General features: G+C 39.3%; 1 protein-coding gene across 4 annotated transcripts in view; it reads left to right on the forward strand.

Moving 5' to 3' along the window:
- The window catches only part of LOC126188299 (uncharacterized), a 192857-nt gene that overhangs the window by 23649 nt on the left and 154097 nt on the right, over positions 1-15111 (forward strand). For all 4 annotated transcript variants that reach the window (XM_049929888.1, XM_049929889.1, XM_049929886.1 and 1 more), the window contains exon 3: positions 8974-9129. In XM_049929888.1, the coding sequence (XP_049785845.1) occupies positions 8974-9129 (156 nt within the window). The remainder of the gene's footprint in view (positions 1-8973; positions 9130-15111) is intronic.

A 15111-nucleotide genomic window follows, 5' to 3' on the forward strand; every position in this document is an offset into this window, starting at 1 on the left:
TCGTATATGGAATATAAGAGATTGAATTAGCTTAATATTTATTAGTAAATATCTTCCCCAAGATGATGTTTCTTATATGCGATTCAAGTGCTATTACAACAGACTAAGATGAGATTAAGTTGTATTCAGCAAACAAGTACAAAGTGGACAAACTTCCAAAATATGCCAAAGCAGTTTATTATTTTTGTCCTCTAACATGATGAAAAGTTCACAGTGCTCTATATAAATAGTACTTTAGAAAATACTGACTATTATTTACATACTATAAGTACATAGCTGTGTTTTGCTCGGAACTCTTGACTGTTATCATTAACTGACAATCACTGTAAATGTATTTCTGCAGCTGCAAATGCACCAAAACAAAACTTGTAATTAACTAAATCTCCCTTTATGTGTGGTTGCTCAAACGGCTCTAAGCAACATGGGACTTAACATCCGAGGTCATCAGTCCCCTAGACTTAGAAACTGCTTAAACCTAACTATCCTAAGGACATCACACACATCCATGCCTGAGGCAGGATTCGAACCTGCGACCGTAGCAGGCGCACGGTTCCAGACTGAAGCACCTAGAACTGCTCGGCCACAGCAGCTGGCGTATGTGTGGTCACAGTATCTTTGCAACTAGACATAATGCATCTGCATGTGGTTCTTCATTAGCGGGTACAGTGCACTCTGCTATTGTGAGGCAGTAATAATTGAATCTGCTAGACAATGACTCAAAAGTTTCACCATTACTGCTAGATATATTTTGTGGGGGTTCAGTTTCATTTGGTTTGCTAATTTTGTTTGTTTGTAATTTAATAATGTTCCAAATTGTTTTGCCTTAAAAATCTGCAAGTGCTTTTGAAGTCTGAGCAAAGTGCATGAGTTTCTGATTGATCATAGCATCTCTGGTAAAGAAGCCTAGACTCATATTATGGGTTTGAAAGGCTTTCCTGCAGGGGGAGGGGAGGGGGGCGGGGGGAGTTTGAATAGTGATCATAGGCTGCTTGTTGCCACTCTGAGAAATTATCAATAAGAAAAGGCAGAAACACAGACAAAAGTTGGGGAATTTGCAGAATCTGAGAACCTGTGCCAACTAACAAGTCAGAGAAGAAGACAATGCTATGTTATTCTTTGAGAAAAGCAATTGAAAGACACGAAAGCATTATCATACTGAAATATGAATCAGGGAATGCATACCAGAAATCTACTTGATTTTTCCATTCTCAGTTTCTCAAAACATCAACTATTTAAAACAGCTTTGATTAAAACGAGCTCACTGTACCATCAAAGTACAACTTATCCACTGTGACAACTATAATGTATGCTGAATTTCCAATTATTTCATATAAAAAAGTCATTGCAATTTGTAATGTGTCAAATTTCTTTTATCCATTTGTGTTAATTATCTGTACTTGCAGCTTAAAGCATTGACAGTTGGGAGTCATTTTACAGCACAAGATTTGGAGTTTTTTTATTGTACGAACAGTACATAATGTGCTATAGCACTTCATGGGTTATCAGCAACATACATAACTGTCCAAACAGTAGATACTCTAAATAGCATTCATTATCACAGGAAACTCATGCCACCTGAGCATTCCGGAGGTGCGCAGCGTTTGCGTATACAGTACCCCTCTTCACACTAGTGTGAAGAGCATGTCATTCTTTGAGCTCTGGATGAAGATTTTTGTGGAACATGTTAATGCATAGCTTGGAACTTGGCTGAGATGTGAGGGACATTCACATATGGATGGGATTGTTATATCGACTTTCACTCGGTGGTGTAATACTCAATACACACCGTGGTTTGCATTTGAATTTTTCTAGCAAGAGGCTGCTAGCATGTCTAATCCACTCTGTTGAAGCAGTATCCACCCTCTCCTGGTGGTTATCATTGTGTTCTCCATCCGTTGTATAGGGCAAACTTATCTGAAAGATTGAGCTGCAGAATAAATATGACTACAGTTGAAACAGATAAATGGTACAACAAAAGAGTGGAGCTTGGACAAAGCCAAGGGTGTTAAAGAAAGTTCATTTAGTGTCTTTCATCAAAACATTAGAAGCCTCATAAATAATATGGATGATCTTCTCACATCCATACAGGAATATGGAAGGGTAGGTGGGATTTCAAGAGACTTGTGCATGCCAGAACATTATATGGATGTCACTGAAACTAAACAGATTCATCTTAACAGATACAAGTTAATATCACACTATTCTACAACCAATAAAAAGAAAGAGGGAGTGGGCATATTTGCAAAAGATGGAGTTAAGTCCCAGGCTCTCCAGCTTAACAAATGTTGAGTTGAACAGCTTTCCAAATGTTGCACCACATTAATGGACCAGGAAACACACACAAATGTAGTAATAGTAGTTTACAGGCAACCACCAATAAGTATCTTAAGCTTCATAAAGCAGCTGGCAACAATTTGGACAAATGACACAGACTTAAATTGTAGAATCATACACTCCTGGAAATTGAAATAAGAACACCGTGAATTCATTGTCCCAGGAAGGGGAAACTTTATTGACACATTCCTGGGGTCAGATACATCACATGATCACACTGACAGAACCACAGGCACATAGACACAGGCAACAGAGCATGCACAATGTCGGCACTAGTACAGTGTATATCCACCTTTCGCAGCAATGCAGGCTGCTATTCTCCCATGGAGACGATCGTAGAGATGCTGGATGTAGTCCTGTGGAACGGCTTGCTATGCCATTTCCACCTGGCCCCTCAGTTGGACCAGCGTTCGTGCTGGACGTGCAGACCGCGTGAGACGACGCTTCATCCAGTCCCAAACATGCTCAATGGGGGACAGATCCGAAGATCTTGCTGGCCAGGGTAGTTGACTTACACCTTCTAGAGCACGTTGGGTGGCACGGGATACATGCGGACGTGCATTGTCCTGTTGGAACAGCAAGTTCCCTTGCCGGTCTAGGAATGGTAGAACGATGTGTTCGATGACGGTTTGGATGTACCCTGCACTATTCAGTGTCCCCTCGACGATCACCAGTGGTGTACGGCCAGTGTAGGAGATCGCTCCCCACACCATGATGCCGGGTGTTGGCCCTGTGTGCCTCGGTCGTATGCAGTCCTGATTGTGGTGCTCACCTGCACGGCGCCAAACACGCATACGACCATCATTGGCACCAAGGCAGAAGCGACTCTCATCGCTGAAGACGACACGTCTCCATTCGTCCCTCCATTCACGCCTGTCGCGACACCACTGGAGGCGGGCTGCATGATGTTGGGGCGTGAGCGGATGACGGCCTAACAGTGTGCGGGACCGTAGCCCAGCTTCATGGAGACGGTTGCGAATGGTCCTCGCCGATACCCCAGGAGCAACAGTGTCCCTAATTTGCTGGGAAGTGGCGGTGCGGTCCCCTACGGCACTGCGTAGGATCCTACGGTCTTGGCGAGCATCCGTGCGTCGCTGCGGTCCGGTCCCAGGTCGACGGGCACGTGCACCTTCCGCCGACCACTGGCGACAACATCGATGTACTGTGGAGACCTCACGCCCCACGTGTTGAGCAATTCGGCGGTACGTCCACCCGGCCTCCCGCATGCCCACTATACGCCCTCGCTCAAAGTCCGTCAACTGCACATACGGTTCACGTCCATGCTGTTGCGGCATGCTACCAGTGTTAAAGACTGCGATGGAGCTCCGTATGCCACGGCAAACTGGCTGACACGGACGGCGGCGGTGCACAAATGCTGCGCAGCTAGCGCCATTCGACGGCCAACACCGCGGTTCCTGGTGTGTCCGCTGTGCCGTGCGTGTGATCATTGCTTGTACAGCCCTCTCGCAGTGTCCGGAGCAAGTATGGTGGTTCTGACACACCGGTGTCAATGTGTTCTTTTTTCCATTTCCAGGAGTGTATTTTGTGGAGTCTTCAGTGTTGATTTCTGGAGCTGTTGATGCCCATCTTTGAACTATGTTCTACAGTACAATTCCCTGTTAGAGCTGGAAGGCATGATGCAACACCTCTTGACAGTATTTTTAGACTCAACAACCTGCCGTGATTTAGCCACAAAACCAATAGTCAGTGAGTTATGTGACCATGATGGTCAAATGTTAACAATAAAATTTACTTTCCAGTTAGATACAGACCACAGAAAAAAGTGTCATATTGCAGAATCATAAATGATGACTCGATCACAGTGTTTAGAGAGAAATTGTGTGAAGACTGTTGCGGAGGAATTTATAAAGCAGACATTGCTGATGGAACGTTTAACTTTTTCTTAAATGTATTCCTACAGCACTTTGGGGTATGTTTTCCACTTAAACAAATAGAGGTAAAGTTAACCTAAAGCAAGAAAATGGTGTGGATAATTCTGGGGGATTAAAGTATCTTACGCTAAGAAGAGGAAATTCTACATAATTCAGAGAGCAAGTAGTACCAATAGTTGAGATTTGAAACTCCATTACCACCAGTATTACTGAATTCTCCACTCTGCCATAACTTTAAAATAATAATAATGATAATAATAATAACAATAATAACAATAAATAAAAAATATAAAAATTAAAAAACCTTGTGTACTAATGCAAAAAATAGATAAATAAATGAACAAACAATCACAGAAAAAGAAAAACAATTAGGAACATTCTTAAATAATGAAACAAGGAAACCCCGTCATCCCATTGAAATTGATACCCTAGGCAATAGCTCTGGCAGGAATGCTGACACTTTCAAATAATTAGCTACCAAATTCAGTGATTACTTCCTCACAGCAGCTGAAAAAACTGGACCCAGTAATAAACTATCAAATACAGATGTGTTAAATTTACTTGTGTAGACACCATACAGACATCAGTTTCAAAAATACAAGCTTTAAGCTTAAGTAATTCTGCTGGCTGTGGTGGTATTTTTAGTAGTATATTAACATCTCAAGATGACTCAGTTAGGATTACTGCTAAGCTAGCTTTATAGTTAATCAATAACTCTGGGATACTTCCTAACGAACTTAAATAGTCTATAGTAATACCCATCTACAATACTGCAGAAAAGCAAACCATATCTACCTACAGACCAATATTGCTCATTCCAGCCTTTGAAATGTATTAGAGAGAGTGGCCTATGATAGTATACTGACTCATTTAACCTGACTAGAACATGTTAACCATCTCTCAGTTTGACTGTTATAAAGGATTCTTCACATAGAAAGCAATACGGCATATCATAAATGAACTGCTAGTAGAGCTAACCAAGAGAAATTATCCTGTTAGTATATTCTGTGACCTTGTGAAAGCCTTCAATTGTGTGGAATGGAAAATTCTACTTAACAACATAAATCGCTGTGACATTAATGATATCCCTCTTGCTTGGACATAGTCACACATCAATAACAGAAAGCAGAGGATCTTATTAACAGACTGTATCTTGGGCACAAAATAACCACAGCATGGGGGAACATAATGTGTGGAATGCCACAGGTATTGGTACAGAGTCCACTCTCATTTCTAACCTACATATGTGATCTTCCAATTCCTTTAAAGGGCAGTTCAAGAACTGTAATGTTTGCTGGATGACACAGACATACTAATCAAGGGCCCAAAGTCAACACCAACAGGCACAGCTCAGATTATAGCCAAACAGGCCTACGACTGGTTCACAGCTAACAGCTTGAGTTTTAATAGCACAAAGGCTTGTGTTACACAACTTCAAACAAAGCAACTTGTTAGCACCAGAAGCAGACATTAACTGCAGTGTTCTGAATGGAGCACAAAGCGTGAAATTCGTTGGGTACCACTGGATGACAATTTAAAATGGACTCAACACACAGATAAACTAAGCGAGAAGCACAGTTGAGTGTGTTATGCCCTTATAAGGATCTCGTATCTTGTTGACCTAAAGTATTGGCTTGTTTTGCATATTCTCAGTCCCTGTTGCCTTATGGAGCTACCTTCACAGGCAGTGCACCTAAAATAAATAAAGTGATTCTTCAGAAAAAGTGAGCAATAGGAATACTAAGTGAAGTAAGTGGCCATACCTCTCGTAGAAGCCACTTTATTATTTTTTATTATTATTATTAAAGCATATTGGACTTCCTACAGCCACTTCCCTGTAGATGTATTGCTTAATGGTTTTTGTTGCCATCAGTGAAGAGTCAGTTTCTGCTGAACTGTAATTTCCACAGTCACAATACATGACATAAAGATAATTTTCTTGTAGACTTTGCCCCCTCGTCCAAGGTTCAGGGAATCATTACGTATTCCAGCAGGAAGGCATTCAACAAGCTCTCATCTGATGTAAAGCGACAGATTGGGAATCCCCTTGTCCTTTGAAAGAAAATTAAAACAGTACATCTTTAGCCACTCATTCTACGAATTATCTGAATATTTAGTGTCAGGGGTTGAAAAGTTCTCTTTAGTCACTTGGCAAATAGGAGTGTGTGTCACAAAGTTACACGAGCAGTAATGTCCGTAAATGTGACCCAGTATTTACAGAACAGCAGTTCATTACATCAAAAGAAAATTCAGTTGAGAGGACAGAAATGGAATTACTAGGTAGTAGTTGGTCAGGAGAGAAAGCGCATAGTGCCACCACAAGCCATAGGAACAACCTGCCTGGCTTTCAGAACTAATAGTTCCTTCATTGGGGAGGAGAGAGGAAAAGGTTAAAATAAAGTGCAGGTCAGTCAGACCCCAGGGTGAGAGGGCCCATCTATAGTCAGGATGAGGGGAGGCAAGGATGAGGGGGAGGGCATAAGAGGGAGTAGTGTTGTAAATTCATACGCACAATGGTGGGTTCTTTACTTTGCTCCAGGAGGAAATGAGAGGATACTATAACACATAAAATATTAGTTTGCGTTATTACAACACAGATAAGAAGAATTATATAAGTTTGTACAAGTAGTTTCCACAGGAATGTCACCAATATTTACAACTGTCTCGGAACATTAATGTATCACTCGATATGGACAAGATGTGAGTGTGTCACTCAGAGTACATTTGACAATAACTTTCACACAGTGTTCTGCTTAATGCACTGATCACACATGTTGTTGTCTTACTCGATAATTGCAGAAAGGGCAGCGCAGTACTGTGCTCGGCCATAAGTAGAAGATCCGTTGTAGTGTCATAGTGAACATTTCTGGGCATGGCTATGCTGGTGTCACTCATTCATCGATGCAGCTCAAAGTGACTACCTTTTCTTGTGGTTGCAACATGAGGCATTGACCTCGCTTGGTCACCTCGCTCTTTGGACAACACCATGAATATGTAATCAAATGATAAATGTATTGGGAAGTGGGCATAAGAATTCTGAGAACCTTAAAGAGGCCTTTGCAAGATGTGTGGTTATCTTCTTTACACAATATTCTTACTGTCCATTTCTGCTGAATAAATACTAAAGTTACAGTTGGTGCATTACCCCTAACAGGATTTTTGCAGTGCTTATATCCTGTCACTCACGTTGTATGATCTACAGTACTTCTGTAACTCATTCTTCATGTCACTTGTATTTTGCTTGATTCCAAATCTGTAAATAAAAGGATTTCTAAAGTGAATATACAGCCAAACAAGACTAGAAAAAGGTACTACCTGTGAAATGGTAGCGCCATTTGTGTACAGACAGTTGGAAGAATCACTGCTAAAATGCCTCAGTGTGCACAATAATTAGTGTGATACCATCTTTGTAGGCCCAATGGGAGTGAAATGCAGGAGGCTGTAGATTATTCCTAGATTCCTCTCTTAGTACTGGTGCCCAAAATTTCATAAATGTGTTTTCACAGGATAACCAGCACCTGTCTTCGAGCATCTGCTATCTGCCAACTCATGTTTTTCAATGTTTTCATAGCACTCTCTTGTGGGTCACACAAACCTATCACAATTTGTGCAGCCCTTCTTTATGTACAGTCAGTGTCCCTGCTAGTCCATTTGGTGCACTTGAGCATTATTGTAGGATAGGCCACACAAGTATTTTGTAGGCATATTCCTTTGTAGGGTGACCTCAGCCAGTATCGTACCAGTGAACCAAAGTCTGCAACCTGCTTTAAATATGACATAGACTATGTCATCGTTCTATTCCATATCCCAGCAAACTGGTTACACCTGAGTATTTTGTTACTTGACTGAGTCCAATGTTATTCACTTAGACTGTATCACATTTCTGAATTTTTTCAAGTGTGCAGTTTTACTTTCTGAACATTTAACGAACATTGACAATATTTGAACCATTTTGTAATCTTTTATTAATATACAACATTAATATCACTGGTCACAACACACTTGCCTGAATTGCTCTTACGTCTATCAGTGGTTCTCCATCCACCATAATGTGCAGAGTCCACCTGATCGAGAAATCCAATCTAGTTAAAGGTTTGGATAATAGCCATTACTGTGTCAAATTCTTTTTGGAAACCAAGAAACATTGCATTTCTATGAGTACACAGTAAAATCAGTTGAAAACACAATTAAGATAAAAATGGCAAAGCAACTTGAGAGGAAACCCATAATAATTTTATCATCGTGTGAATAGACTTGGCTATGGGATCATGATGGAAGGTTGTAATTTTTACACAAGAAATTAAACTTTGTTGCTTATATTTCACATAACCTAATTTTCCAATTGAAAGCGAATTGTTTAGTAAACTTATTAAAATGACATTTCAGTCTGAAACCCATGTTGTGTAAATTAAATAGTTTGAAACATAGGTAAAGATGTATGTTATCTTCTGTAAAACAGATTTTATTAATTTTACTTTAGGAAGACAAATACCAAGATATTTATATTTATTTATTGTTTGTCAATGGTAATTCTTGAATAGTCTCACATCTTACATCAGTTTCACATCCTTCATCAGTTTGTAAATGAAGAAACCACCTGGTTCCAATAGCCACAATGTCCTTCAGTTAACAGTGGTTGCAATGTCCTAGGTAAGTACATACTATGTAAAATGTACTGAAAACAAGCAGTGAAAGTTAATGAGATTTATCTGAGCTGCCAGGTATTTATTTCTCGCATTGGTTTCAGCTCTTTGAAGATACTGACATGCCACATTCTGTGTGTTACAACTGTGCTGCCGTTTTGTTATCGTGGCATAGTTTATACACAAAATGCATGGAAGCTCAAAAGAAGTTAAAGAGCCTTGCTGTTATTGCAATGGCATACCGAATGTCAACTAAAGAGGTGAGTGCTTCATCAGTTCCCTTTTTTGTGTACAGGCAGGTTATGTACGGACAGGAATACAAAAACTGAAAATGTCAGGAGGAATGTTTATTTTTCTGCTTCTCTATGAGTCTGCGAGCCAAAACTATTTGATCAGGAAATGAGCCATTGTATGATTCACAAAAAGCTGAAACCAAAATTTAAAACCAGAAAAGAAGACTGTGAAAAATAAAGAAATAAAACAAAAATTGACAATAGTAGATATAATAAATAACATGTTACAATGCAGTTTTGTAAACTACTGCAAGGATCTTCTGTACAGAATAAAAGTAGTGTGTCATGAGAAAGTCTTTCAGGGTAGATTTCAAAATCTAGGGTTCTTCAACTGCTACTGAAAAATAAAACCTGCAGAATGGTGACAATCAATGAAACTCATCTACTTCATACACAAACAAAAATTAAACTGTAATTTTTATTTTGCATTTTTATCGATCTACATCTACATCCATACTCTTCAAACCACCATGCAGTGCATGGCAGATGGTATGTCCCATTGTACCAGGTATTAGGGTTTCTTCCTGTCCCATTCATATAACAAGCACATGTCCCAAATTCTGCAGCCATTTCTTAAGCTGTGTCCTGGGAATTGTCTCTCCCTGGTCACCAGCTCAAAATATTTTATGCCATGTATTACACTGGTATCCATACAAGATTCAGAATGTGCACAAAATGAAGTGCCAAGATAGGCTTCATGGTTATTCATTGTGTTTTATTTGGAATTAAATGTGTGTGATGTTCTAGGACAGGTGTGTACACACTTAAAGATCAGGCACTTTGGTGAGAGATCTTGAAAATATATTTTGAGGTACAGTGTAAACAGCATACATAAAACTCGACAGCATTAGTGACACAATTGTAACCAAGTCAGTTAAAATATAAGTGTTTTTTTTCCTCACATAATAACAGGAAACAAACTCATTTGAAACATAATTATGTGCATTGCAATACTTTCACATTTCAGTCTTTTGAACAGAAAACTGCAAGAAATTGTCTATTGAGTTCTTGAGAAAATTCATGTACGGAAGCCTGTATTTAGAATGATGAGTTACTTTCTCATATTTATCCCATAAGTATGCCACATGTTGTATGTTATCCATTAATTTAAGTCCAAAAATTATATGAAATGTGTGCGCCATGATTCACATTGTTGCGTGTCACTTTGCTTTGGCAACTGGTTTACATTAGGGTATCATGACAGTAGACACCTGTATGTTATGTATGTCCATTCTATTGATCCGTCGAATCGTGTCCCTTGCTGTGTGCCATATGTCAGCAAATTTCGGGCACTTGAAACAGTGTACAATTCCTTCCTCCGAATTACAATTTCCACATGCGGCTGAAAGTTTTAACTGGATGGAGTAAAGCTTGGAGTTGGTCTGTATTGTCCAGTTTATCATTTTGTACCAAGTCAATCTGGCACTTTCTGGTATTATTTTCCCACATGATTTTCCAGCTGAGCTGCGGTAGTCACAGCTCCCATTTATTAGGAATTAGTATTCTTTTGAGAAGTATGGCCACATTACGATCTTTTCCTTGTTCTAGGACATCTGTTGATATGTAGCTTTTATTGAGCTAATAATTTTAGACAAATTGTTATGAGTGTGTGATACTGACAATATAAATCATTGCTAGCTCTGATGTCAGATGATATTTGTAAAACAATACAGCAGTTCATGTGTGTGGTCCCTTTTGTATTATACACTTAGTTCTGTTGATGAGGAGTGGTGCACATTTTGCACGCAAGTCTGTTAGTCCCAGTCCACCCTCATTTAAGCTGAGGGTGCAAGTTGGCAGAGAAACCTTAAAAAGATTTCATCGCTCCCTATTTTTTTGGGCATTGGGAGGACCTGGGCTAAGTACCACACTTTTGCAAGAATTTTTGTGTTTTACCCTTGTTTAGAAAGTCACATTAGTATTTTGAATGCTAAACTACTTGTCACTGCTCTTTATAAATACTGAAATAAATCGAACTATGTAAATGCAAAGAAGCACACATGGTATGTTCAAATGGTTTCAACTTTATTTTAGAACTGTACTCATATAATAGAACAAAGATAGGCAAGGCATATTAAAGTCCAAATATAACAATGATTTACAACTTTGTGATTCAGTCCACGCAAAATGTTAACTGTCTCATCTTTGTATTAAATCCAAATCCATTATACATTTAATTATTATTTCTCTTCAAGCTCACACAGGAAGAAGTTGATGTGATGCAGACTAACACATCAAGCAGAGCTTCAGCAGTGCATTACTACAGATTGATCTTTGATAAGCAATTTTCACAGAGACATTGCTATCTTTATGGCAGGGGTTGCAACAATCATCTGTGTATGTGGAGTACAACTTCAAGCATATTTTACAAAGTCTATAACTCATTTAGTGTTTTTGCTGGGAGTATAATCTCTTTATATAAACAAAATGAGTTAGCAGCCTGTGCCATAGCTGTTGAAATCACTGTTCACCTGTAACGGACATTTATTTTCATTTTAAAAGAATGAATCTTTGAATCTACAATGGAATGCACACTGGTGTGAAACTTCCAAATCAGGGTAATACTGGGGCTCGTACCCCAGGCCTTTGCCTTTTATGGGCAACACCCTTTACATTAAGAGTGCTATCTATAGAAGGCAAGATCTCAGTCAGATGTGTAGTTTTTATATCAAGAAGTTTACATCTGTTTTTGTGCTTGGACATACCATCAGTGAGTATAACTATTACCATGTAGACTTAGGGAAGGGTCCCAATGGGATTGCAAACTACTGACTCTGTAAAATAACTGAGACTTGCCAGTTCCACTTCAGAGCTGTTTGCTGTCTGATCATTCTTGACAAGGTAAGGATAGGAAAGTGGTACATACAGTACTTAAGAAGACCAGGATGTGTTCAGGATCTCCCTGAGACAGAATAAATGGGAAGTTTCCAAAATTAGCTCACTGCTGACAGCAGTTGAATAGATATGACCAAATAACTTTGGAGATGTAACCATGTAAATCTCTACATTTATTGCATTGACTTTCCAACTTTTTAATTCCTTCATAAAATAAGATTTGTGAAACTGTGTAAAACAATTATCCATTTTGGCTACAACTTCATCAGTGGAATCAGATGTTCATCCACACAGCTATTTGTACAGTTTTGGAAAAAAGAAAAAACTTAATTGCCCAGAGCCAGATCCAAATTTGGAAGTAATTTGAATTGCAGGTCATTTTTCAAAGTGTGTTATGATGATGGAGGAGAATGTCATTGTTTGAATGATATAGATTTTCAATGTTAATAATTTCTTTTAATTTGTGCAATAGGAAAGCACAGTAATCCCTGGTGATTGTTTTGCCCTTATGAATGTAGTATGTTACCATCACACCATGACTTTGTGTGCAGATTAAACAATTTTTACTTTCTCTGATTTCCTTTTAGCTTTTGTTACACACAATTTCACACAAATGAAGTGCTCCATGGGATTTCTGATAACAACCAGAGACATAGCCCATTGGCCAGAGGGAATAGGTTCAACAACGTCCATTCCTGCAACATGTCCAATTCTTCTGTGAGAACCAACAGCAGAACAATCAGAATAGGCTGAGCAGGGCAAAACTTGGGAACAGCTGTTGGTTTAAGTGTGATGTCAGTCTCAAAGTTTTTTGCAGCACCCAGTCCTGGCAAAAGCAGAGACCTGAATTTGTGACAGATGCCTGGAATGGGATGGAGCCAGAGATGTACATGTCCTGAATTTGGAAACCCAAAAACTGTAAATGAATTGAGAACAAAAATGTTTGGGTCATTGCCCTGTTTACAGCAAAAAACATGACTGGCTGTATAATATGCTGATACTCAGTGTCAGTTGTGAACTGGCCTCGAACAGGAATTGTTCGATCACCATAACTGACCAAATGCCTAATGCCAAAACCTCCATAAAGCCCACATGTGCATCCAAGAACTGATCACAGGCAACCATGACAGACAGCTACCATGTGGTTGTGTTTATGATAAGCTGCTTCCTGTCCCCTCTGGTGCGGGCAGTGACTACAGACCTGTGCTCAAAACAATCAAGGCACAAGGAGAACCTGCCTTGGGAAAAGCCACAGTCTAATTGTGAACAGCTTGAACAAGATGAAAACAACAAGGGTGTATGTCCATTACATCCTCAAACTGTTCAGTCACAGCCTGAGCATTAGTCATAACCACCTCAACTGTAGGATCTTCTAAACACATCATCTGCGAATGCGCAGATGCACCTCTCTGTCTGGAACAGAATAGATGACAGCATTGAACATCAGAAAATGGGCATAGGACTGTTTACAGTGATCATAAATTAATTTGCACTTCCGACATAAACCCAGGAGGTCCAGTGCCTGTGCTAGGTAGGACTGGCCCAGTTTCTTTTGATGCTGGTGAAACTCCATACCAAAAGCCACAACATGGGTTTGCTTTAGATAATAAGCACTGAGTGACTCATACATTTCGGAAAATGGCAACACCACTGGGTACCTTAATGGAGCAACTTTCCAAAGCAAGTTAAATGTTTTGGTCTTGATCCAAGACAAGAAAAAGGATTTTTGCAAAGATGGGTCCTCTGTCCAAAATGATGTAAAATGCTGCTGCAAATGCCATACATAATAGTCCCAGCCTTCCTTCACCTCTTGGAATGGTGGAAAAGTTGGGGATGCACGCAGGTGTACCTAGGGCAGTTGCAGAAGGATCGTGACAAGCTGCAACTAACAGAGCAAGTCTAGCTGCTGTTATCGCATTTCAAGCTACTGCTGCTGTTGTCTCAATGGAACCAATGTTGGATCCATTGTGCTGACAGAACATGTGTGAATACAAAAACAACCTCATAGCGAAAAACTGTCGTATGTACAGTTTTGTTACAAGAACCAAATACACAAGAAATACAGTGGCAGTGACTGAGCACCATAGTGACACATGCACTTTAGAACATTAGGAGAGGAGAAGCAGTCTAGGCCGGGTCCAATAAGTAGACTAAGTTTCTAAAAGCAAAATCACAGGACAGTACTAGTCGACAAGTAGAACCTTCAATCAGCACGATTGGTGCAAGAGAGGGCAGGCTGTGCTGTTGATGTGTGGCTGTCTCCATATCACCTGTGGTGGAATTGGCAGGAAGAAAAGAATGCACTTTCATTTGTGTCTCTCACCAGTAGCACTGAATATGAACTCTGTGTTAGTGGTGGCAGACATGTGGATATGCCGCCACAATGGCAAATCCAAATTTCATCTTCTGTATGAAATGTCAAAAATGCTCATTGACATTGTGTTTAATTAAGTCAAAATACTCCTGAGGTGTATTCATTTGAAATCTATTTGGTCAGTGTTTAACAGATTTGGTACTGGAAAAGTTTCCGTATAACATCAATTTTATGTAAAGTCACCACCTGTTGAGAACTTTTCGACATTAACAAGCTTACATATATTCAGTTGGCGTATGAGTGGCTCAGTGAAATGAGAGCCCATCCCAATCAGAGTTTATTTTAATTAAATTAAATTCCAATTGTTCGCAGACACGTAAGTTTCATGAAATATCCTCTGGTACGCTACTGCAAAACTGAACAATCATTTTTACCTGGAAATGTTCAAGAGACTACGCGAATAGTTTTCAGAATCAAAGTGTTCATTGTTTATGTTAACTTTCAAATATATCTCATTAAAATGGACAAATGTCATATCATGTGAGGATTTGTTAGATGAAATTTGTTTCTTAGGACTCCCATCCGATAATATAATTACACAGCAAACATACATGAAGTAAAGCCAGTAGTAGAATGAAAACCAGAAAATTTCTATATTTCATTAACAGCAGTTTCCAAGTCCATTTCAAAATTAACATAAAACAGCAAATAAAGTTTTGATTATTAAATCATTAATTTATGTTTTAGGTTGCTCCATTAATTGTGATCATAAGATTATCTTAAGGATAACAGTGTAACTT

The sequence above is a fragment of the Schistocerca cancellata genome, chromosome 5, assembly GCF_023864275.1.
Source record: "Schistocerca cancellata isolate TAMUIC-IGC-003103 chromosome 5, iqSchCanc2.1, whole genome shotgun sequence".
Taxonomy (NCBI): domain Eukaryota; kingdom Metazoa; phylum Arthropoda; class Insecta; order Orthoptera; family Acrididae; genus Schistocerca; species Schistocerca cancellata.